At 34.5% G+C, this 23,402-nt stretch overlaps 3 protein-coding genes across 4 annotated transcripts; 2 read left to right on the top strand and 1 right to left on the bottom strand.

The window, feature by feature from the left end:
• Positions 1–2,804: 2,804 nt before the first annotated feature.
• On the top strand, positions 2,805–4,077 carry LOC137828658 (uncharacterized). Its single transcript, XM_068635322.1, has one exon. The coding sequence runs from the start codon at positions 3,105–3,107 to the stop codon at positions 3,864–3,866; it is 762 nt and encodes a 253-aa protein (XP_068491423.1). The 5' UTR covers positions 2,805–3,104; the 3' UTR covers positions 3,867–4,077.
• Positions 4,078–6,111: 2,034 nt separating this feature from the next.
• On the bottom strand, positions 6,112–10,934 carry LOC137828393 (Leucine-rich repeat (LRR) family protein). The gene is made up of 8 exons (XM_068634950.2): positions 10,139–10,934; positions 9,117–9,568; positions 8,167–8,302; positions 7,988–8,059; positions 7,835–7,903; positions 7,520–7,591; positions 6,642–6,713; positions 6,112–6,558 (listed from the first exon to the last, which is right to left on the bottom strand). Exons 1-8 carry the CDS (start codon positions 10,765–10,767, stop codon positions 6,519–6,521), a joined length of 1,542 nt encoding a protein of 513 aa, XP_068491051.2. The 5' UTR covers positions 10,768–10,934; the 3' UTR covers positions 6,112–6,518.
• A 2,613-nt stretch (positions 10,935–13,547) lies between these two features.
• On the top strand, positions 13,548–22,768 carry LOC137827626 (ARM REPEAT PROTEIN INTERACTING WITH ABF2). Of its 2 annotated transcripts, none has more exons than XM_068633839.2 (19): positions 13,548–13,985; positions 14,132–14,289; positions 17,294–17,466; positions 17,549–17,669; positions 17,739–17,813; positions 17,925–18,019; positions 18,194–18,269; positions 18,632–18,739; positions 19,064–19,192; positions 19,324–19,392; positions 19,513–19,572; positions 19,718–19,841; positions 19,949–20,088; positions 20,651–20,714; positions 20,845–20,924; positions 21,236–21,300; positions 21,405–21,522; positions 21,617–21,741; positions 22,387–22,768. In XM_068633839.2, the coding sequence occupies exons 1-19, from the start codon at positions 13,628–13,630 to the stop codon at positions 22,478–22,480; spliced, it is 2,232 nt and encodes a 743-aa protein (XP_068489940.1). In that variant the 5' UTR covers positions 13,548–13,627; the 3' UTR covers positions 22,481–22,768. The 2 variants fall into 2 exon arrangements, with proteins under 2 accessions (XP_068489940.1, XP_068489941.1); XM_068633840.2 differs by having other exon boundaries at positions 13,662–14,044.
• Positions 22,769–23,402: the final 634 nt, after the last annotated feature.

The following is a 23,402-nucleotide window of genomic DNA, read 5'->3' as shown; positions in this document are numbered from 1 at the left end:
ACAATAATTTTTTTATAAATTAAAATCAACTTGTATCCAAGTTAAAAAATAAAATTTTAGAGTATGAAAGAGTTTTTAAATAAAGTGATTTTTCTTAGTGAAGAAAATTATATAATTTTTCTTTTCATTATTTTTTCTCCTGGAATTTACGAGGAAGAAGTGTGTTCAACTAAATATTTTTTAATGCTGATTTTTATCTATTTTTCCCTTCGTTGTTCCACTTGTTTGAGCCATGACAACAACAGTACAGACCAATCATTTTCTACTTTGTGTTTCCGAAGGGCAAAAAGGACAGTTATGCAGATTATTCATAAGCTATGACAATAAATGATTAATCAAAGAGATACATGAGAGAAGCACTTAATTTGAAGTTATTAAACGGAAATAACTAATCAAGACAAAGGCTGTGCTGGGTGGGAAAGTTTGGCTATATTTTGGGTTTTAATTAAAGTAAAGAACATTATTAAACCCACCTAGTGCCACTCCTTGACAACATCCAGCTCAGTTTATTATGAGCTCAAAAACTTCTTACTCAAATAAAAAAGATCACTTTGTTTCTTTCTCTTTTGTCCTGAACAGCTATTATGAACACGAATCCTCTTTAATTTTTAATAGAATATGGTCTTATTGGTCTAAGGTCCTTTTCTCCCAGAACAGTATAATCACATTGGCTTGTATCAAAGGCTTTTTGTGTGTGCAGAAATTAGTATATAGTTTAGAATCATTGAGTTGTCCATGTTTCTGGTTAATGTCTTAGTCTCTAAAAATTATAATTTAGTTTAGAATGATTACGTGTTTGTGTTTTGAGTCAGTCTCCTTCTTGTGTAGGATTTGTTGGAATCTGTATGTGTCCATGTTTGGGGTCAATCTCCACAAACTCTAGATGTTTTTTCCTCTTGAAACGTGCACGATGCAACGAGTTTTAGTTTCACTTTCAGGCTCTTCATGTTAATTCCACACCAACAAGACAAATATGTGGCCCCTCTTTCTCTCAAAGCAACACATGCCTGGCTCTCCCATATATGCTGAATTGGAAGGTACTACTACTACTAAGTTCTTGTTACATAACTCTTTACTCTTGTCTGTTACTGACTAAGTTGGATAGTACATGCATCAATTCCAAAGGGCCCCACTTGAATGGTACAGGTCAATGTGCCGAGAAGCACTGATCTTTACAGTTGATGGCTAGACTCTTCCTTCCCTTCTTGGTCTTTCTGCAGAACTGTAGAACGAGATAAAGAAATTGCTGGCACTACAAAAAAACTTGAACTGTAAAGCAGATATGTGTAGTAGTAGGAGTTGTTGTTGAGGATAATCACTAGAGGGGCTTAAAAACATGGCATGTTATTCTCAATTTATGGATAAAATCCGTTGAACATTAAATGTTAGAACAATCTAAAGCAACTGACTAATTGGTGAAATGTGAAATCTCAGGATGTGGACGTGTTAGAAAAGATGAAGTATTATTAATTGTCCTTGAATTTGATAGAAGTGTCTGGTTTGGGTAAGGATCTGCATAATTAGCAGCTTAAATTAATGAGAAATCACATGTTTAAGTTTTTTGTATTTTTTCACACTGCTGTCACTTAACATTATTGTGGATCGACTTCAATAATAGTCCACGGCAGGACCACAGAATGCCCAAGGATAATGTACTTATAAACAAAAGCAGCCAATGTGTAATAATTGAAAGATTTACCCCAATGTTTATTAGCTGTCAGGAATTAATTAGAGCCTGCCCAAATCTTAATGGAAGCTTTTTCAAGACCCCAACTCTTGATTTCCTCTTCTTAGGACAATCAACTCATTTGCTCATACAAAAAATAACAATCTCAACCAGCTGTGACCAACTTATTTCTAGGGTAACTTGGTCATTTCATTAATATCTCTTCAATCTTTAACCCCAGTTGTCACATGCTCAGAAACTACTCTCATGTGCCCACATGCTTGGGACTCCTCCATGTTAAGTCCCTGCATGCAGGTGGAGTCAAAATAACAATCCTATCTTTCTTTGACCAAGCACTTTAATTGTAATATATATGTCATAAGGATCCTTAAGCTTATTTGTCAAGCCTTAATATAACTTCAAATAATTTCATCCCCTTCTGTCTTTTCTGTATCATCTTCTGTACTGCACTGCCCAAACCATTACTAAATAATCTGAAAGAAAAAGGCCTGCATATGTTGGCTTCAAAATGTTTACCATTCATTCATGTAATCACATGGAGTTGTCATTTTACTTTTTGAGATAATCAGCTTTTTTTTCACAATCGACTTTATTGTTATTTCTTTCAGCCTCCAATCTTCAGATAAATTTTGAATTTTAGTCTGAACTGTTTTTTTTTCCTTCCATTTTAGCAGTTAAGGGAATCCAATGTTTGAAACATCTTTTATGCCAAACTAGCTTCTTGTGAAATTTCAAGCATTTGAATAATAGACTTCTTGTTCCAACTTCTAAGTTCTAACCCCACCAATATCTTCTTGCTTGATCTATATTTGAACTTTCAAGTGACACTGACCACACCAAATCTATTTAGGAGTGTGCAAGTCGTGCATTATTTTATTTAAGCAGATTAAAGAAAACAGCAGCAGTAATTTCATGCCAAAAAAATTGTGATACTTGACAACATGACATAACATAACACCCTCCATAAATTTGAAAATATCTACTCCTTTCCCTCTCTACCAATGGAATGGGAAAGTAAAATGGTAAAAAGTAATTATTAAACCAGTCACAGAGACACATTCAAAAAAATATTAAAGCATGCAGACACGGGGGTTAGGCTTGCATGCAAAGAATTGCTGATGAAAAGCTTTTGTCTTTTACTTCCCAAGGCGTCCATGTGCTGTCCCTATATTCTAAACAGAACCTTAAATCACTTGTTTCGGGTTTACCAGACCATTTGATTATTATAATCTCACCGTCCTGACAGTTAAAAGAAGAGGGATTAAAAATAAAAAGCAACATTAAAGCACTCTTCTCCCCCTTTAAAAATCACAATTCTCATGCATATGCTAGAGTAGAGCCTAAGCACACACACCTCAGTTGCCAACAAGTCCACACACAATCTCTCATCTCTCCGTACCCTCAAAAAAAAAAAACTATGGTTTCCCTTGAACCTATTGAGGGCAACCCCAGATCTAGTGATGCACCTTCAAGTCCTAGAATATCTTTCTCAGCAGAGTTCTTAGATGAGAACAACTTCATCTCCATCAGTCCAAACGCTGTGTATGAGAAAGATCAAGAGAAGGAACGTGAGAGAACAAGGAATGCTGCTGAGTTTGAGTTCCTTTCAAACAACATGAGCAACAACAACACAGTGGTAACTGCTGATGAGCTTTTCTTTGAAGGGAAACTCCTACCCTTTTGGCAGATGCAGCACCTAGAGAAGCTCAGCAAGATCAGTCTGAAACCCAAAGAGGGAGAGGAAGAAGAGGAAGAGGAATTAGAAGAGGAGGCAGTGGTGAGCAACAACAAAGAAGAGAGTAGTAGTAATAGCAGTAGAGTAAATTGGTTTGTAGACGATGACCCATCTCCAAGGCCACCAAAGTGCACTGTTCTATGGAAAGAGTTGCTGAGGTTGAAGAAGCAACGTGCTTCTTCTTTGTCACCCTCTTCTTCTTCCTCGTCTTCCTCCTCTTCTGCAAGCTCACTGGGTGATGTAGCTGCAAAAGAAGGGAAAGAAGGGTCAAGGAATAACAACAATAAAGAGCAGCAAGTGAAGAGGGTAAAGAAAGGTTTGGAGAGAACAAGGTCAGCTACTATTAGAATTAGACCAATGATTAACGTGCCAATTTGCACACAGGTGAAGAGCAGTGCCTTGCCTCCTCTTTTCCCACTTAAGAAAGGAAAATTAGAGAGGTAAAGTAAAGATGTTGCATGCCACCACGCCTATGTTTATTTATTTAGTTTGATCCTTTGGAATAAGTTTGTTTTTGTTTTTGGTTATGGTTTTGGTTATTTCTTATATTTGTTCCAACAAATCATGTTGCCATGGTAGATTAGGTGTTAATTTGGGTGGATCTGAGAAATTACAATGTAAATTCTGACTTGTATAATCATTGGATTGTGCATTATTTTGGCTTTGGTTGCAATGGCATGGTAGAGGTGAGTAGTTATTTTTTGGTTGTTTTGTATGGGTAGTTTTGATTGATGAAGAGCAATGAGACAGTGAGATGCAGGGTTCCTCAACTTGCAAGTCCCACATGGGCACCTGTCAGCCACATACATCTCATCGATCGATCAACCCAAGCAATTATTATGCTGTGGTAAAATAATACATTTTCTTAAATAAATTATAAAACAAAATAAGAGGGAGAGAAATATCAGTCTACGCTTCTAAAAAAATCACCAATATTTGAATTCATAGAGTGAAAAGTGTCACAAATTCTATTTCATACAAAGATTAAACAATTATCTTTTCAATATGCAAGTCTGAAACATTTTTAAGTGATTGAATAGTTAACTACTCTTAATTCTCAATAGTTACAGAATAATCTCACATCACGATTTAAGTTGTTTATCATAAATTCAATTTATATATTATGGAAATTTACTTATTATAATATGTATGTATATATATATATATATATATTAAAAATTATTGGTTATAACGCTTAGTTTTAAAAATAAACATTTGTTTAATACAACACACGTGTTAATTAAATACTTAATTTTAAATGACTGTATGTAATAAACATATTGCTTTAAAAAAAATCACCAATTGAAATTAAATTAAGTGCTACTGAATTTGTAAGATATCAAATGAAAGCCGAACATAACTTATAAAGTCCCCCCACCAGGTCATGTATAAAGAATAGAGGTTGAATGGTTAAAACAAAAACTTATCCTCCTACCAAATACAAAAGAAATAAAAAAAAGCACAATATACATATATATATATATATATATATGATTGACTGATGTAAGTGTAAAACTTATTCATCATTATTCTTGATTTAGGCATTTAATTTGCAAAATTGGTATTATTTTTGCAAAACAAAATTCTCACCAACTTAAAAATTTAGAATGTGTACAATTTTTAACATATCTATATGATTTTGATACAGAAGAAGTCAGAAGTTTTTGAGCAGATTTGAGTTAGGGCAAAAAATTCGCTAAGTGCAGAAAATTGGCATGACAGAGAGCATTCCAAAATTTCATTTCAAAGCGTTGAACAAACATAATGTAGAGAAATGTGCATTTTGAGCTTAGAATATGGTAAACAAGTCATAGACACACTCAACACATGGGAAGTCCTCAAAGTGAAGAAAAACAATCTGTTGAGTAAGCTACATAAAAGCTCAACACAGAAGATACTTTCAAATGAAGAAATGCAATCCACAAAGCAGAAGATCCAAGGGTTTGAGTGTGGAAAATCAACTAAAGACAAAGTAACTAATACTATAAATAGAAGAAAAAGATTAATGGCAAAGGGAGGAGAACTTAAGCTAGTTTAGAAATGTAATATTCTGCTGTTGTTTATCATTGTATCACTCTACTCATCTACATATCCAAGTATATTTTGTTTTTAATTGATTTGATTTTGTGCTTAGTGTTTGGAGTAGAGGAATCACTGTACTTGATTTTAGAGATTAAATGTTATTGTTTTTTTTTTCTGAAACAAACTAAATCAAACAAAGATTTCATTTGTTGGAACATGGTGAGTTGTTGTATTTGACTATTAATATTGGTCCAATCTTAATGCAGGAGTGAAAATTACTTTAATCAAAGAATTGATTTATTGAGATTGGATTAAGGAATTAATTTTGTTTAGCCTAGTAGAACAAGAGAACTTGTATATTGCATGTATGAACAAAAAATTGCATATTAGTTTTCAAGTCTCATTCAATATGAATACTTTATCATACTTGAGAATTATAATTATTTATTCAATCATCTTTTCAACTCTAGCTTTGTGAACTTTTTTATTTTATTTTCAGTCCATTATGCAGTTTAAGAATTTTATGTTTATGCAATTCTATATAAAGGAAATCATAACTGCTAATATAGTTACTAATCCTTAAGGATGAGAACCTCCTTTCAACTATATTACATTTAACTTGGCCCACTTGCCGAGTGAATCCATAAATGAACAATTGCTTCAGGTAAAAATACAAAACACGGTGATTACTCTGATATAAGAACATGATACAAGTTACAAAAGTATGAAAATAGACAAGTTATGGAAAAACAAGAAAAAAAAACCCAAAATTTTCAATAAACTAATGAATAATTACTATACAAGGATTTGTATAATACAATTTGAAATAACATTCCATTTTGAAAGGAAGCGAGAGTCAAACGATCAACCAATCTGAAAGTACACTCCAAGTCAATACAAGAAATCCGTATGTCCTCCAGCAAGGAAAGGCTGAGATGAAGTTTCATCTTGGGTTGATGAGTTGTAAAAGAAGAATTTTCACCACAGAATCAAAATACTCAAGCAGTAAAAGAATAAAAATTTCTTGAAAAAGGGATAGTCTTCATCTTTACAAGTGGAAGGAAATAAAATCGCTCAAGATGGCGGAGGGGATAAGAAATTATTTCCAGAAGTTCTGTTGATAATAAATAAGCTCAAGTCAGTAAAACAGCATCTGTGATTGATGCTGACAATAAGAAGAGATAGGTCTCTATTTACCTGATATCCAGTCCTGGTTTTCCAATGAGACTTTCAGGAATTCGACCAGTCAAATTGTTGTTTTGTAAAAATCTGCAACAAACAGATGGGGGAGGGGGGACAATCATCAGGTAACATAAAACAAATATGGAAAGGAAGACAAGTACATGGACATGTAATGGAATTCAAGAGTAACTCATTTCAGTAGTCGATCATGAGAAATAAAAAGTTTCCAACAAGAAAAAAGCAAAACGTTGTAATTTGATGAGGTGCATGAGTCAGGGATGGTAAAATTGGAGTGACACAATGTACACAGAAAATAATTGTAGTGAAACAAATCTGTTAAATTCTCCAGGACATGAGTTGTAAATATAATTTTTAATGGCAATGATAAAGCTACATGAAAGACGTATTCAGGCATAATTGCAGTTATACCAAGTAATAAAGATCAACAAACTCAAATTCTCTATTCTACAAATAAGTGAAATTTCATATGGATAGATTTCTTAGATTGATCGAAATCAAAACATTCAAGGATTGAACAATCAAGTCTCTTATTTCTTCAACAGATGTCAAATTCACTTTGTTTTTTCCTCGGCACACTCATTTATCAGGCCAAAGAACTTATTTAGCTTTGAACAAATGTCTGTTCTGATTCTTACTAATCTAATAATCAAGCATAACAAAATAATGAGTGGAGATTACTCATATAACTAAATTCATAATGATCATAATCAATATAGTTTTATAGGTTGACTAATTTTCTAGATATAATGAAGGTATCAAAACGTAATCGGAAAAAAAGAGGAGGCTTGTAGGGAAAATTTTCACGTATTCAAATAGCAAAGAACACAATTTGCTTGTAACCTCTAGTATATCTAGAATAGGATACAACTTACACTTCTTGCAAGCTGCTGATGTTCCCTAAGGATGAGGGAACCTCTCCACTGAATTGATTGTCTTCCAAGTGCCTTAAAATAAAATAACAATATGCAAATACTGAGTCCATGAATACATTGAAGTTTTCTTAGATTTCAAACACTTCGATATGTACATGATTTGCTTTAGGATAAAAATAACTTGCAAAAATATGTTTGTTAGCATTGAATGAAAAATGATAGACTAGCTACAGCCAGTGATGAGGTAAACCATATGCTAAAAGATAAACGATCATGTCACAGTTAAAAATACACACACGCCAAGTAAAAACTTACAGTGTCTTTAACAGCTTTAGTGAACTGAGGTCAGGAATCTGCCCCGTTAAACTGTTATTCCCAAGCCAGCTGCAAGAAAGGTAATGATTTACTGATCAGAAAATTTGAAATACTAAATTTCATAAAGTGATATACGTAAACTTAAGAACCTACATGTTGGTCAGGGCTGTCATATTGGCAATAGAGGGTGTTAAAGATCCGGAAAGATCCATACTTGTCAAGTTTCTGAACGAAAAAGGAAATCATAAGTAAGCTATTCATCCACACAGCACAACAAAACTGAAAGGACAGGATGCCATGTGCTAGCTATAACAACTCAAGTCTGGTCTTACAATGTCACTACACGGATACGTGGTCCTTCAGAACATGTGATGCCAGTCCATGAGTACTGCTGAGGCATACAAGGATCACCATTCCAATCCAGTGGTGGATTTCGAAGGCTCTCTTTTACTTTTTCCAACGCAATAACTGTCAAAAGAAAGTTACCCTTTTAAAAACCTTGCATGTCTACAATTAATGTTCAAGCGCACTACAGCTATGTGGAAATGTTGATTTAAAATAAACAATAACCAGTCAACCAGGAGCAGGTCCTGTTGTTTTCTTGGGCTGCCAATGGCATGCTACCCTCAATCCCCAACCCCAGAAAAAAGTTTGAGAATTTTTCTTTGATATGTGAGAAGGAAAACAAAACTCGGGTTAAAGTAGTGGTAATTGTCGAGTAGTAATGGGCATTCATTACACTTCTCACTATAAACAAATTTGTCCAATTTCAAACTCTTTCTTACCAAGCTGGGGCAAGCATGGCAATAAAAAATACTATCACAGTAACTGTATACTGACCTAACGATGCTTATCTTCAATTATTTTTCTTACCAAGCTGGGGCAAGCATGACAATAAAAAATACTATTACAGTGACAGTATACTGACCTATACGATGCTTATCTTCAATTATTCCAATCATTCATAAAAAATTCGTAGCTCTATCATTCTTTAACTCATCTCTTCAAAAAATTTCTCTCCCCCTTCTCTCTTAAAAAAAGTGCAAAACACCACTCCTCTAATCGTTTTGCTCTAGAACTTTAGTCAACTGTATCTAGATATGAGGCCGTTTCTCATATAAAGTCATTTTAAAATTTGCAATTTTGATTAGTGACATAAAAGACCTTAGGATATATTGCTAGACAGTGGCTCTGGAGGAATACATTTTCTATCCTGTGCTTAGAAACTTATATTTTCTTGTTGGCGAAGATATAATGTCAAGCGTAAGATTAAAAACTATACCATCTCGAGTTGAAGTTCTTCCTGTAAGTGGCAGCAGATAAAAAACTTCACCAGCGTTGATTAAGGGGCCCCGGGTTGAACTTGCAACAGGGGTCAAAGTTATTGTAGTAGGACCAGAAAGAGGCCACTGGCTGGCAAATACAGCAATGCCTGATGGGATCACAATCAAATTATGGTAATAAGTAATACCATTTACGCTTATGTTAAAAATTCTTGATCCAACAGTGTTGTCAGCAAAGTATAGAGCGATGTAGTATTTAGAGCTTGGAAGTGGCTCTGTAGGCCATCTCAGTTCCAAGGACTCCAATTGTTCGGATCCTATGTGCGTCTCAAATATTTTTTTAGGTGGAAGATTCCAAAAACCAAAAACAGAAACATTGTCAGTGTTTGCTTCGGCAGAACTACTCTGCCCAAAAGGCCCCCATATACGGTCAAACTGATCATCAGGATACCTGAACAACAACAAAAAACAAACAATTCTGCATCAGAGACCAGGGAAACAACAAATAAAAAGAACACGAAGGTAATGGTTTCACAGTAAAAAGCAAACTCGTAAAGTCCAATATGAGTCGATATGATATCTGATAAATTTAAAGGTTTTGGTACAATTAGTCTTGGATGAAAGAGTCGTCATCATGAACTAACTGTAACAAAATTCCTAAATTTATCAGATATCATAAATTTCTTTCAATTATCAAGTTAAAAAACGGGTCGATTTTTCAGGGTATAAAAAAATTCTCTTAATTATCATCTTCTTTTGTAACTGGATAACATTATAATAAACAGTTTCACTTTCCTTACATTCTAGTTCTAATTAAATTCATAAGAAAAAAACCAATTTCTGTTCGGAATTTAATCCATAAGCTTCCTTAGCTGCCTTGTAAGCTGCAACCCTCTCTTAAAGGTTACTTTCTTTTCTCACGACAGAGAAAAGAGAAAAGGAAAAAGAAACTACTAAATGAACAAAACTTCAAAAGGGGCATTGAGTTCGAACAGTGAGGGCATGAAAAGGACAAACAAACCGAATGGGTGGTCCGGAGTAGCCAAAACTGTTCCGCGCAAACAATGCAAGACCAAAGCTGGTGAAGTCCGTGGTATTGTAGAGAGAATCCTCGAGAATCAAGAATTCCAAAGCAGAGATAAACGGGTCAGAATCGGTGTAAGGATTGGAACCGATGCAGAAGTTCATGATCTTCCCCTGGGCCAAGAAAACCCCTTCGTAGAAGGTGGAGTTTCCGTTGGCGTAATCTCGAGTGGTGTTGACCACGCTCCAGAGGGTCCCGTCGAGGATCTGGTCAAAGACGGGGGGCAAAGGGTGATCGACGCCGTTGACTCCGCCGTAGAAGTAGGTGGTACGCACCAAGTACTTTGCGCCGCGGTACACGGGAACATAGTAGCAGTGCTTCTTGACTTGGCGAGGGAAGGAGCGAAGGGTTTGCAGAGTGGGGACGAGAACGGGGGAGTTGAGGGTTATGGGCGAGCCCGAAGAGACGAAGTCCGAATCGGGGAACCATGTGAGGTCATCGAATTGGGCCGGCGATTGGGCCCCGCAGTTTATGAGTAGCCCTCTGGGGGGCGTTTGGGAGAGGGTGATGGAGAAGAAGAGGAGGAAGAGAAAGAGAAAGAGAAAGAGAAAGAGAAAGAGGGACATGGTGGTGGAAGTGGTTGGAATGAGAAAAATGAATGAATAAATGATGTGGTGATGGAGTTTGAAAGGGTCTTGGAGTTGGAGTGGTAGGAAAGAAAACAGAGAAGGTTGGAGAAGAAAAGAATATGAATATGGAATGGTTATTGGTTATTGGTTATTAGTTATTAGTTATTGGTTGGAACGGGTAATGATAACGCGGGAAACAAAGTTTACCGGTCAGACACCACTATACTAGTTGTTTTGTTGGAGTAGATTAGATTAGATAGAGACAAAAACATTGGTACAATGCCGTTTTCTTCCTTTGACTCTTTCTCTTTCACTCTCCCAAAATATATTTTTAGTTTCTTTTCATATTATTTTTAATATAAGTCAGAAGATGTCAAAAATGATCTTCGCAATGCAATTAAGTCGCAGAGACAAGGAATCTCTTTAGTGGATCGATTAAAAAGGTACATTCCATTCAAGTAATTAAGAAAAAAAAACATAATAAAAATAGTGTACGTGAAGCGAGTTGCAAGAAAAAAAAAAGTGATATATTGAAAATTACACCAATTTACAACTTCATTTCTTTTCTAAAACTTCTATTAATTTATAAAATGACGAAAATAATTTTTTTTCATATCATCAATCTCAATTTATATAATGGAGTAGTTGTTGTTCTCAAAGTATCATTAGGGAAGAAGAAAACACTATCACGAGAATGGCTTTAATAGTGATGGTGACATGATACAATGAAAGAAAGATATTTTAGTCGTTTTGCTCTTAATACGAAGGCACGAGTATTAACTACGAGGGTGCAAAAAGAAAACATCTTGAACGGGTTTTTTTCCCATTCTTTACTCTTTTGCCGAAAGAATCACACAAACACGTCATGCTCGTGATTTTACGAGTTTTTTTCTTTATCCTTTTTACTATTTCCTTCCTTTCCCCATCGATATCACGTTTGCCATTTTGAATGATTCAGTTTTCACTAACACATTTTTACTAATATTTTCCATTTTTTTCTGTTATAAACATTAACTTTTACAAAGAATGGATTATATCTGAGACTAAAAATATTAAGAACCTTTTTCAAAGTCAAATTACAAAAAAGATAAAAAAAATAGTAAATTATACCCAAAGTCCTACAATTTTTAAGGAGATACATATTTAATATGAAAAGAAGTATATGTGTTCAAACCTTCAAGAAATTGTGTAATGTTTTTTAAACTTAAAGAGTGTAATGTAAAAAGATTAATAATATAATTTTTTTTACAATAAACGGAAGATTTATGTAAAATAATTAAAAATTAAAAATATTAATATAACTTTAGAATTTTTTTATGTTAATTTATAAAATTTTGGAAAATATTAGTATAACTTATTCTAAAAATATATTGCAATTAGTCTATCATATAATCTGAAACATGTTTTTTTTTTCTTAAAAGACATCTTCAAAATAAAAATAAATAAAAAATCTAGAAGAATATAAAAAGAAGTGTACAGAAATCAAATTAGGAAGAATTGTACAAAACTCACCTTATATGAAGTTATTACACATAGCTCCTACGTAATTTGAAAATTTTACACACTTCACATGTTTTATTAACTATTCTTTTATTTGTTTTTTAATAAAGTTACCCACTCTTTGTCCTTATTTATTTTTATGTATGAACCAAACACAATCATTAAAAACAACAAAGTAAGGGAGTTGTGCAAGAAAAAAGTGCAATGTTTGAAAGAAGCAAAGATTACTACTAACCTCAAAGGAGGTGTATGCAATCATATGACGATAGAGAATCAACAAATAATTGTAAAGTTGAAAATTGATGCCCTTAGCAGTCAAAACTCTTGCTACAAACTAAATCCAATTAGTAGGAATAGACTCAAATTTTAAATTAAATTGATTTTCATGTCCAATAATGATTATCTCATAGTGTTTTAAAATTTATTTGTACATGCTCCTCACTCGTGATAAATAAAATAAAATTAAAGTTCACAAGGACCAAATTTTCTGCTCAGTAATTTAGGTAAAATTTACTTAGACCATTCCACCACATTGATTTATTAAAGATGAAACAAATGTAATATGGGTATGTTTGAACGAAGTTTTTCATAAAAGAATAAAATGAAAAAACAACACAAAATACGCTTTTACATAATTTAAATTTATTCATATATAAACTGTTTTTTTAAAACTTTTATGTCAGTTTTTTTATTTTTTAATAGTGTTTATGGTACCGAACTAATCAGTTTTGACCAAGGTGACCGACGCTCAGTCAAAGGATACCTCAAGACACGCAATGAATAATAATAATCACAGTTACAATAACACTTAATGAGTCATATTTTTATAGGGACTTCGATACATGTAAGTTAATACATAACTTACACTATAAATAAAACCCTCTACGAAAGTGTAAGGTACGTTTTTTATATTCTATCATACAGAACATCTACAACAAAGGAAGGAAGCTAGGAACTGAAGGACAACTGACACCTCAACAATTGTACAACAAGTTTTCGGTACTATCTAGACTCCTCTTTATGTATACAAGTACAGTTATACGTATTTTAATTTAAATATTTTATGTTTGTGTATTTTGTATATTTATATATCAATTCACACCTGTTAGAACTAGTAATTTAAATATTTAATTAGTGAATTCAAGAATATTGATTATAAAAATGTGTGGTGATTTTATTTAGTTTAAAAAACAAAAGTGTATTGTTGAGTGTTTGGCTTTGGCCCAATCCAGACCCCTAAATGATGTGGCCGGTTCAAAGCCAGACACCTCTGTTCTCAAAGTTAGAGTGCGTGCTCTTTTTTATTTTCCCTTTTTTCTTCACTGCTACTTTTCCTTTCCCAAAATGCCCCTTCTACATGTCACCCGTTCAAATCTCCAATTGCATTTCTCACCCTCTCTTTTCTTTCTCGCACCAGACAGAGCAAACACTCTGTTCTCAGAACCTTCCTTTGCTTTTTCTCTCGTTCATGGAGCTCCAGAGGCGCCAGGATCAGAGTCTCTCCCAGCGGAAGGGGCAGAAGCGGAAGCTCGACGATGAACATCACGACGAGGGGCAGATCTCGGCGGCGCCGCCCACCGCCGACGAGCGAGCGGCGCTCCTCTACGACGTTGCCGAACAGGTGAGCGTCCTCGAGTCGACTTTCACGTGGAACGAAGTGGATCGATCCGCGGCCAAACGCGCCACTCACGCGCTCGCCGATCTCGCGAAGAATGGTAAATCGATGCCTCCGATCTCGCCGTGTGTCGCTGTGTTCGTTTGGATTGCGGTTGCGGTGTGCTGTTTCTTCTTATGTGTTTCCTCGTGTCGGTTGCATGTCCGTGTGTATGAATCAATTCGTGCTTGCCGGTTGTGTTTGCAGAGGAAGTGGTGAACGTGATTGTTGAAGGAGGCGCGATTCCGGCGTTGGTGAAGCATCTTCAGGCGCCGCCTCTGGTTGACCGTGTCGAGAAGCCATTGCCGTTCGAGCACGAGGTTGAGAAGGGGAGCGCTTTCGCACTAGGACTTCTTGCCGTCAAGGTGATTTCATTTCCCTCTAACTGTTATTTTCGATTCTATTCCATACTTAATCGTCTATACATCGTAGGTCTTAGCTTGTTTTAGTTTGGTACTTCATAATTTGGATAGATGTTCCTTCGTGTTTTGCGAATTTGGAAGTATGAGTGTGATTTCGGCTGTAGTTTGATTCCAAGTTTTGTAATGTTCAATTCGCTTTTGAGTGTTGATTATTTATTTATGCATTTTAATCTGTAATGCTGTTTCATTATTTTTTGTTTAATGGTGTGCGAGTGATATAATACTTCAAGTGTTTGCACTTTTGAAAGTTTTTTGGTTTGTATTTAACTGACATTTCAAAGTTCAACGCAATATTTTTTTTTTTCATTTATACTCTTATCTATCGCTTAATATTTAATTTGTTTACATATATGCAGTTATAGTTATATAGAAATGAAAATAAATATTTTATTCAAGTTAAATAACATTGCATTTCTTGGGTTATCCAGAAAAGGTCTAAAAAGGAACTAAGGGAGTAATAGTAGAGCCAGTGTCAGACATCATGCCTGATGCTGTAATTTGTAGGTTGGGTTTGCTAAATAAGTACTCCCTTTAATCATGTTTAAAGGACTTAAATATAATCAAATTCCAATCATCTCAATTTTATTTAATGTTATTATTTAAAAAATATCCTTATATTTAAACTGGGGCACCAATTTCCAATAATTATGACTGGTGGTAGTTTGAAAGATGTATTTATTTTATGAAATTAAGAACGTTAAATGAACTTAACTAAGATTCTTAATTAGTGTTTGAGTCTAGCATAGTACTTTCTGGTCTTTAATTAGCACTATCACAGACCAATGAAAGTAATTAGTTCAGCTAAATTTTTTAAAACATGTTACCAGTGTACCTTCTAAAATGAACCTTATAATGAGGATTGGATGGAGTGTTTATTTATTTTTGCAGGATTTATTACGATGTGATACAATGGGTTGTTTTTGTGCATGACACATGACTCTGTCTAGAATCTTAAGAATCGTGATTTGCTGTTCAATCACACCTCAGAGCCAGCAAATCCCGCAGCACTCTTAGTAGTTAATCACAAAATCGGATGTTGCTGCCCCTCCAAGGGTCATCTTGTTGCCCTTGGCCCCCACACTCCAAACCTACAACTTCATTGCTTCAGTTCACTGTCCTGCTCTCATGGCTGTGCATCTTTTTAGTGGGTCAGAGAAGAGAGATGGCCCATTTACAGCCCTAGTTCTAAATGACAGTGTCCTAGGTTTCCTTTTTACTTTAAGTAACTTTTGTTTTTATGTTCTAGCACAAGACAAACTGTGTTTGGCCTTGGGATGTCAGTTTTAACATTGTTGTTTGAACTGTTAATTTTTTAATTATTGGACCTTTATTCATGTAAGACTTTTTTTTTTATCTCTTTTAGTCAGCACTTGTAAAAATAAAATTAAAAACGTAAGTTTAGCACTATAATAAAGTTGTATATTTTGATTAAATTTAAATAGATATATTTTTCAAATAAGACATTTCAGAAACTAAATAAAAAAGCTTAGTTATCGATCATGAACTTGTGCTTTTATGTCTTTTAGCATAAAAATATCATGTTTTATTATTGATCATGAATCTTATTATTCACGGTACAATTTGATTCGTGATTCGAAAATTAGATGATCTTATTCACATTTTGTTTCTCGATTCAACTACTATGGAGTCCAGAGGTAGTACCATTTGATGTGTATCATGTGGAATTTTGGACGCCATAATCTTCTTGAATTGAATGGAGTTATTTCTGAATATACAGTAATTTGTGTGTGTGTCTGTTAAGGTGGAGAACAGAAATGTTGGTGGTTTATACTATCATCCACTTTCAGTTCTGTTCTGTTTCATTTTGCAAGTACTGTTTCTTCATGGTATCCCATTCTAAAGATGGGGTTCAATTAAAACAAAGAGAATAGAAGAACTGAGGATGTGAGGCCAAAGGGTTTAGCATTGATTTAATATAACCATACTGTTATTTGTAATAATGCTTATGGTTTGTCCTCGTGCATCAATTCCATAATCCATATTAAATTAAGCACCTGCTGGTTGGTAGGAATTATTTATTTATAAAAGATTGAGCTTGTCTGAATGCAATCTGGTTCTCTCAAAGCTTGTTGAATTGCCCTTTCCATACACTGCTTTGATGGTAGTCAGCAGTGGTGGAACTTGGCTGAAGATTTTGATAGGACAAAAATTATAGGGTTTATGTGCATAAGTTAGTTAGTGGGGGAAGATGATGTGCCAATTCTTGAAAACTGTGGGATCTGCTAATTTTATGATATTACGTCTGGGCTTTGGATACTTTAGATGAAGTATTGGATGGAAACTTGTTTAAAAAATTTAAATGATCACCAATTGAATCAAATTCAATATATTGGATGAAGTTAGAAGTAAGGAAGGGATGTTCTTGAGCATTGTACTTGGTGCAAAAACCATTAGATTTAATAGAAAGTCAATTCGTGGTGGGTTGAATTCTTGTGAAATTCTTCATTAGAGCAAATGTCCCACATAGATTCACAAACAAATAAATTCGGGAACGGGAGATGGGGGGATTGTTCCCTTTGGTCCTGATGAAGATCCACCCTTGAAAGCCAGTCTAGCCTACTAGGTCCGTAGTTTTTGTTTGTAACCGTGGGAGTGTGTGAGATACTACTGATTTGATTTCTAAACGGAAATTTATGTATCCTGTTTGTCAATTACAAGATTAATTTAGTGTTGGTTGTCGGATGTGAATATAGAAGCACTGCCCATCTCCTTTTTTTGTAACTATGGTGAAGCCCAAATAACTAGGACTGATGACTGTGTCATGTTTGAGTGGAGTTTGAATTGTGTGTGTGTGTGTATGACAATTTCATATAATTGGATGCAATTTTTAGATTTACTTGTACTTTTCTCGTCTGACATATTTCTTTTATCTGTTAAAAAGAATATTATTTCTAAACTACTATTTTATTTGAAATGCTTTCTACAGCCAGAACATCAACAGCTCATTGTTGACAGTGGTGCCTTAATACATCTTGTTGATCTTTTAAAGAGGCACAAGGACGGCTTAACGTCCCGTGCTATTAATAGTCTTATTCGTAGGGCTGCGGATGCAATTACTAATCTTGCTCATGAAAACAGCAGCATTAAAACCCGTGTCAGGTTTTGCCTTCTTCTAAGGTTAGCATATTTAAAATTTAGTTTGGATTTGTTCTTAATATTATTATCTTGACTTGATCTGTAGGATGGAAGGTGGAATTCCACCACTTGTTCATTTGCTTGATTTTGCTGATGCAAAGGTTCAAAGAGCAGCTGCTGGTGCTCTACGAACTCTGGCTTTTAAAAATGATGAAAATAAAAATCAGGTAAGTTGTTGCTGAAAGTTGAGCTTTGGATATTTTACAAACAAGTCACACAACATGATGATTTTCCAGATTGTTGAATGCAATGCTCTTCCAACTTTGATTTTAATGCTACGTTCTGAAGACGCTGCTGTTCATTATGAAGCGGTGAGGGTAACGAAACCTTTAATAATAAATGCAAGATTTTGCAATAATTTTCAGCTCTTTGTTCGCACATGTCTTATGTGGCACATGCCTATGAAATGGATTGTATATCAGGTTGGTGTGATTGGAAATCTAGTGCACTCTTCACCTAATATAAAGAAAGAAGTTCTTCTCGCTGGAGCTTTACAGCCAGTTATTGGATTACTCAGGTTTATCCTCAATTCTGGACCCTGATAAACTGCAATGCCCTTTCCCTCCCTACCCTGAACATGTTTTGTGATTATTATATGCCTATTTTTTTTATGGCAATAACATTCTAGCAAATGTGCTCACTGAAAGATATCTTCCAATTAACATATATAATGTTTTACTTTATTTAACAGTTCCTGCTGCTCTGAAAGCCAGAGAGAAGCAGCCTTGTTACTTGGACAGTTTGCAGCAACTGATTCAGACTGCAAGGTAAGCGTAAGCTTCAGGATGTAAAGGACAAAAGCAAAACTTTAATTGGGTGGATAACTCCAGTTTTCAAGTTTAAATTGTTTAATATTACACACAAACACATATAAATAGTTCCCTTTTATGCTTGTATGCCTGAATAGTGAGGAGGGGGAGATAAGAACCAATTCATAACTGAACTTTAGTTGAAGCAATTGTCTGGTGACATCCCCATTTCCAATTTGATTGTTTTGTATTATTTATTTCTTGTTAAATAAGATTCAATGATAGTAGAGTACTGAGCAGTATAGTTGCTACTCTTATGATGTATCATATATCATATTCTGTTGACCTTAGTTTTTACTGTTTGTGCTGCTTGATTTTAGGTTCACATTGTACAGAGAGGTGCTGTCCAACCTTTGATAGAAATGCTTCAGTCATCTGATGTACAACTCAGGGAAATGTCCGCTTTCGCTTTGGGAAGATTAGCCCAGGTTATTACTTTTCTTTTTTTTTCCCCTTTATAATTTACTTGCATTAGTTTGGAATATAAAGTTGCCATTATATCTTTGGAAATAAGTTAGTTGTATCTTTCTCTGCTGGATAGCATTTGGATCTTTAACACATTCAATGCCTTTCCATGTTCTCATTAGTCCTCATATAGTTATGTGTGGCTTATCTCTGAGAATGGAAATCATCTTAGCGATATATCACACCTTTTTATATAAAGCTACTATGCACCTGTGTCCATTTATAGGTTGAATTGGTGGTTCTTTCTTTTGGCTGAATATAAATTTATACGTTTTTGCTGATTTCAGGACACACATAACCAAGCTGGTATTGCTCACAATGGTGGCTTAGTGCCATTACTCAAGCTTCTTGACTCAAAAAATGGGTCTTTGCAACATAATGCTGCTTTTGCTCTTTATGGCCTTGCAGACAATGAGGTATGATATAACTGAATTTGATTGGACTGAAGATTTTCTGTCTTAATTGCTTAAAAAGCTTGTTACTTTGAGACTTTGAGTTAACTAACTATTCTCTGGTTTTGGGTTATTTATTTTATTTTGTCCAATAGGATAATGTGTCCGATTTCATTAGGGTAGGTGGAGTTCAGAGGCTGCAAGATGGAGAATTTATTGTTCAAGTAAGCTTTCTCTTTACTACATACCTTGACTTGCAGTTTCCGCTTTTGCCCTTTGATGCCTTTACTAAAAAATTCATCTTGGACCAATATTGACATTTACGGAATTGATTTTTGTTGCAGGCAACTAAAGATTGTGTTGCCAAGACGTTGAAAAGATTAGAGGAGAAGATTCAGGGCCGTGTAAGATGTCATATTCATGATACTTTCTGCTTTTGGTTATTAATACTTAATATCTTTAAAATGATGGGAGTTCTACTGACTACTATATTGATTGTCAGTTTTATAGTATTCAAATTTGTAATGTGATGTTTTTTCCTTTTTATAGGTGCTGAACCATCTGTTATATCTTATGCGAGTTTCAGAAAAGGGTTGTCAAAGGCGAGTTGCTTTGGCTCTTGCGCATCTTTGTTCTGCAGATGATCAGAGAAAAGTTTTTATTGATCACTACGGTATGTATCTTAGTAAAATATTTTTCATGGGTTTTAGGTTCAGTTGGGTTTTTGTTTTATAAACTCCTTTTTATTCTTGTTTTGAAGCTGAGCATCTGTCCATGCAGGTCTTGAGTTGCTTATCGGGCTTCTTGGCTCATCTAGCTCTAAGCAGCAACTTGATGGTGCTGTGGCTTTATGCAAGTTGGCCAATAAAGCATCAACCTTGTCTCCTATTGATGCTCCTCCTCTTTCTCCAACGCCACAGGTAAATCCAGTTGACTTGACATCAGTTTTCACAATTTCACTGCATAGAATTTAATTATAAAAGAATGTTTTCATAAGTTTTATTTTTCCTTCAACTTTCATTTAAGGGTAGATGAAATTGTTACATCCACAGTTTTAGGCTTAAACTTTCTTCATAGGTAAGATCTTTATAGGCACTCAAGTAGGTATAAGTGTAATTTGCTTATATGAATGTAACACGTGTTTGGAAATACTTTGTTATTTAAAATTTCTTTAAACCCTGGTTTCATATTTAGTAGTTAGTAGCCAATAACAATGACTTTTTAACAGATTTATATGATATTTTAAGATGACTAATGACATGACTATATATAAATACTGTGGTACATTTAATATAACGAGCATCTAATGATCTAACAGCCAGCAGTCATCTTGATCAATGCTTTTTGCTGTTTTACATGCTTGCCATTTGCATAAGAATCCCGATGCCAAGTTCTCTCTTCAGACTGCCTTGTCTAAATAATTCTGGAATAAGATTTTCTAAAAGCTGGTATGTTTATGATCAAACACTATTTATCTTGCAGGTATATTTAGGAGAGCAGTATGTAAACAATGCTACATTGTCCGACGTTACATTTTTGGTTGAAGGTTTGATGCTTTTTGTCCACCTTGTTTCATCATTAAAATTGTAGCTTGAGAACTACCTTCCCTGAAATGTGTTGTAGCTTCAGTTGACATGTGTAGTAGTAAACTTGGTGATCTTTGTTCTTCGTTGCAGGCAAACAATTTTATGCACATAGAATTTGTCTACTTGCATCTTCAGATGCATTTCGTGCAATGTTTGACGGTGGCTACAGGGTGAGTTTATTATATTTAGCTTCACCCATGAATCATCTTTATCCTTCACCCTACCACTAAAGCCACTCCAATTAATAAAGATATCACTAGAAGCAATTCTTGTAAGTCCTTTACATTGTTACAAAGTAAGTGTGTTGGTCATAAAAGGAACTCATTTGTTGACTTTCATGAGGTATTTATTTTTCACTTATGGTTTTACTGTTGATTTGAACGGTGGATCTAATATTAAGTAATTACCAAAAATTATGTTTTAATTTGAAGCATTAAGTTATGGTTCATATCTGTGAATCATGTATTTTATTGCATGTCAGGAGAAGGAGGCAAGGGACATAGAGATTCCAAATATTAGATGGGAGGTTTTCGAGTTGATGATGAGGTCACTAAATTCTGCTGTCTTGCATTTTATTAAAGTTGGTCTGTGAATGCTTCTAATAATTTCTGGGCATCTTATATCTCATTGTTTGTCTGATCTCTATTCAGATTTGTGTATTGTGGATCAGTTGATGTCACACTGGATATTGCTCAAGATCTTCTTCGAGCAGCCGATCAATATCTTTTGGAAGGACTTAAGAGGCTCTGTGAGTACACAATTGCACAGGTGATCTAGGAAAACCAGTTTTTATTTATGTATCCATGTGCTAAATATTATACTTGAAAGTGGGCTTCCTCATTACCCCATGTTTTTGTGACAGGATATATCACTAGAAAATGTTTCAAGTATGTACGAACTTTCAGAAGCCTTCAATGCAGTACCACTGAGGCATGCATGCATCCTTTTTATCTTGGAGCAATTTGACAAATTGAGTGCGAGGCCAGGGTATTGATCCGATTTCCTCGTTTCCGTGTTTACTTCTTGTGGGCGTTTTATTACCTCTATGATGTCTTAATTGGTCATCTGGTTTAGTAGTGTTGTGCGTGCTGTTTCGAGAAGAATGTTGTTGACTTAAAAGGAAATTTGGATCTTGAGGCTTGAAAATGTCACTAATCTATTTTTTCATGACCATGTTTTGTTTTAATTAAACAGCCATATCCCTCAGTGCGTGAATAATGTCACTAGTGAAAATAGCAAATATTCAAAAAGCCTATTGTATCCAAAAATCAGTAAGGAATAGTCCTTTGGAAACATAAATATTCCATGCATACTGTGGTACAATGTTGTGGTTGGGGGAGGTTCCAATAATATCTTGGATATGATTATGTATTCCACATTCCTTTCTTATATGTGAAGTACCATTTTCTTCAAAGATTAAGCAGCAGGTAGAAGGTTTATTTGTATGGTTGTTTTGTACCGTATTCAGATCAGATACGAGGGATTTGATATTTTTATACATGGTCATTTTCTGTTTATACACAGTTGTGTTCTATAAGTAGTTTGAAATAAACTGGATAATCAGCATCAAGGCATTTTTTGTGACTGACTGATTCTTCATCTTATATTTCTGTTTACTCTAATTGTTTGCAGGCATTCTCTTCTGATTCAGCGTGTAATACCAGAGATCCGCAATTACTTTGTTAAAGCACTTACAAAGGCCAACTCCCATAACAACCGACTGTAGTATGCACCCATTCTATACTCTTGACCTCTAACCGATTGTGTTGTACAGAATGTAGTAGATGTTATTCCTTTTGTTGTACCAGGAAGGGGTCTCCTGTTTGTGATATACAACTCGGCTAAAAGAAATACCTAACGACTGAGTCGTGCTTCTTCTTTTCTTTTTAAACGAGGTGTAAGCCCCTTTTGGTCTGTAACTTCATTATCATAGATATAGCAAATATGACCTTCACGAACATTTTTTTTCTCTCATGCAATGTGATGGTTATATGACTTACCAGTTCTTCTCTCAGATGCCTACGTTCAGGAAATTACCATTGTTAACTTTATGATTGTAGGTGTAAATATTTGTTCCCAATGTATATATGGACAAAATTATAGTTTTCTGCAAGGAAATTGTGCTGCTGGGGTAACTTCTGCCAGACTGTTAAATCCTGTCATTTGACATGGAATTTGTTGTAAATTATTGTTGCAAATACTTGATTTCAATATTCTTACGTTAATATTCCTCTTATGAATCAAGTCAGCAACTCTTAATATTGTTCTTCTTAATATTGTTCTTGATTAATGTTCGAGAAGAAAAGTCTTTGGAAATATTTTCCAAAGAATGTTGCTATATTTCTGAAAGTGAATTTCTTTTTTATGGAAGATGTTAAATACTTCACTCTTAACCAAATATCGAAAAATATTAATAATATAATACTTTTATTTGAGATAGTTGGACTCAAATTACCTCTAAATTTGTGTAAATTTGAATAACTTGGCATCAATCGAAAACTTATATATGTTATAACAGAAATTACTCAATATTCAATATAGACTTATCACTCCAATATTTGTTAATAATGTTATTGAATAATTTACTAGGTCCAAAAGTTTATAAATATTTTTCACCGAGTATTACTTAATCTTATTTATTCATTTAA

This window comes from Phaseolus vulgaris, chromosome 7 (assembly GCF_051622355.1).
Source record: "Phaseolus vulgaris cultivar YP4 chromosome 7, ASM5162235v1, whole genome shotgun sequence".
NCBI classification, from domain to species: domain Eukaryota; kingdom Viridiplantae; phylum Streptophyta; class Magnoliopsida; order Fabales; family Fabaceae; genus Phaseolus; species Phaseolus vulgaris.
The sequence above is the reverse complement of the archived record's forward strand: the minus strand, read 5'-3'. Positions and strand labels throughout refer to the sequence as shown.

What these genes read in the sequence shown, in the direction of transcription:
- LOC137828658 (XM_068635322.1), top strand. Translation starts at nt 3,105, where the DNA reads ATGGTTTCCCTTGAACCTATTGAGGGCAACCCCAGATCTAGTGATGCA.
- LOC137827626 (XM_068633839.2), top strand. Translation starts at nt 13,628, where the DNA reads ATGTCACCCGTTCAAATCTCCAATTGCATTTCTCACCCTCTCTTTTCT. An exon ending in CCAGTTATTGGATTACTCAG is followed by an intron (nt 18,020 to 18,193) that starts GTTTATCCTCAA and finishes TTTATTTAACAG; the next exon opens with TTCCTGCTGCTCTGAAAGCC. An exon ending in ATGGAGAATTTATTGTTCAA is followed by an intron (nt 19,393 to 19,512) that starts GTAAGCTTTCTC and finishes TTTTTGTTGCAG; the next exon opens with GCAACTAAAGATTGTGTTGC.
- LOC137828393 (XM_068634950.2), bottom strand. Translation starts at nt 10,767, where the DNA reads ATGTCCCTCTTTCTCTTTCTCTTTCTCTTTCTCTTTCTCTTCCTCCTC. An exon ending in CGTATCCGTGTAGTGACATT is followed by an intron (nt 8,060 to 8,166) that starts GTAAGACCAGAC and finishes TTTTTCGTTCAG; the next exon opens with AAACTTGACAAGTATGGATC. An exon ending in CTAAAGCTGTTAAAGACACT is followed by an intron (nt 7,592 to 7,834) that starts GTAAGTTTTTAC and finishes TTTTATTTTAAG; the next exon opens with GCACTTGGAAGACAATCAAT.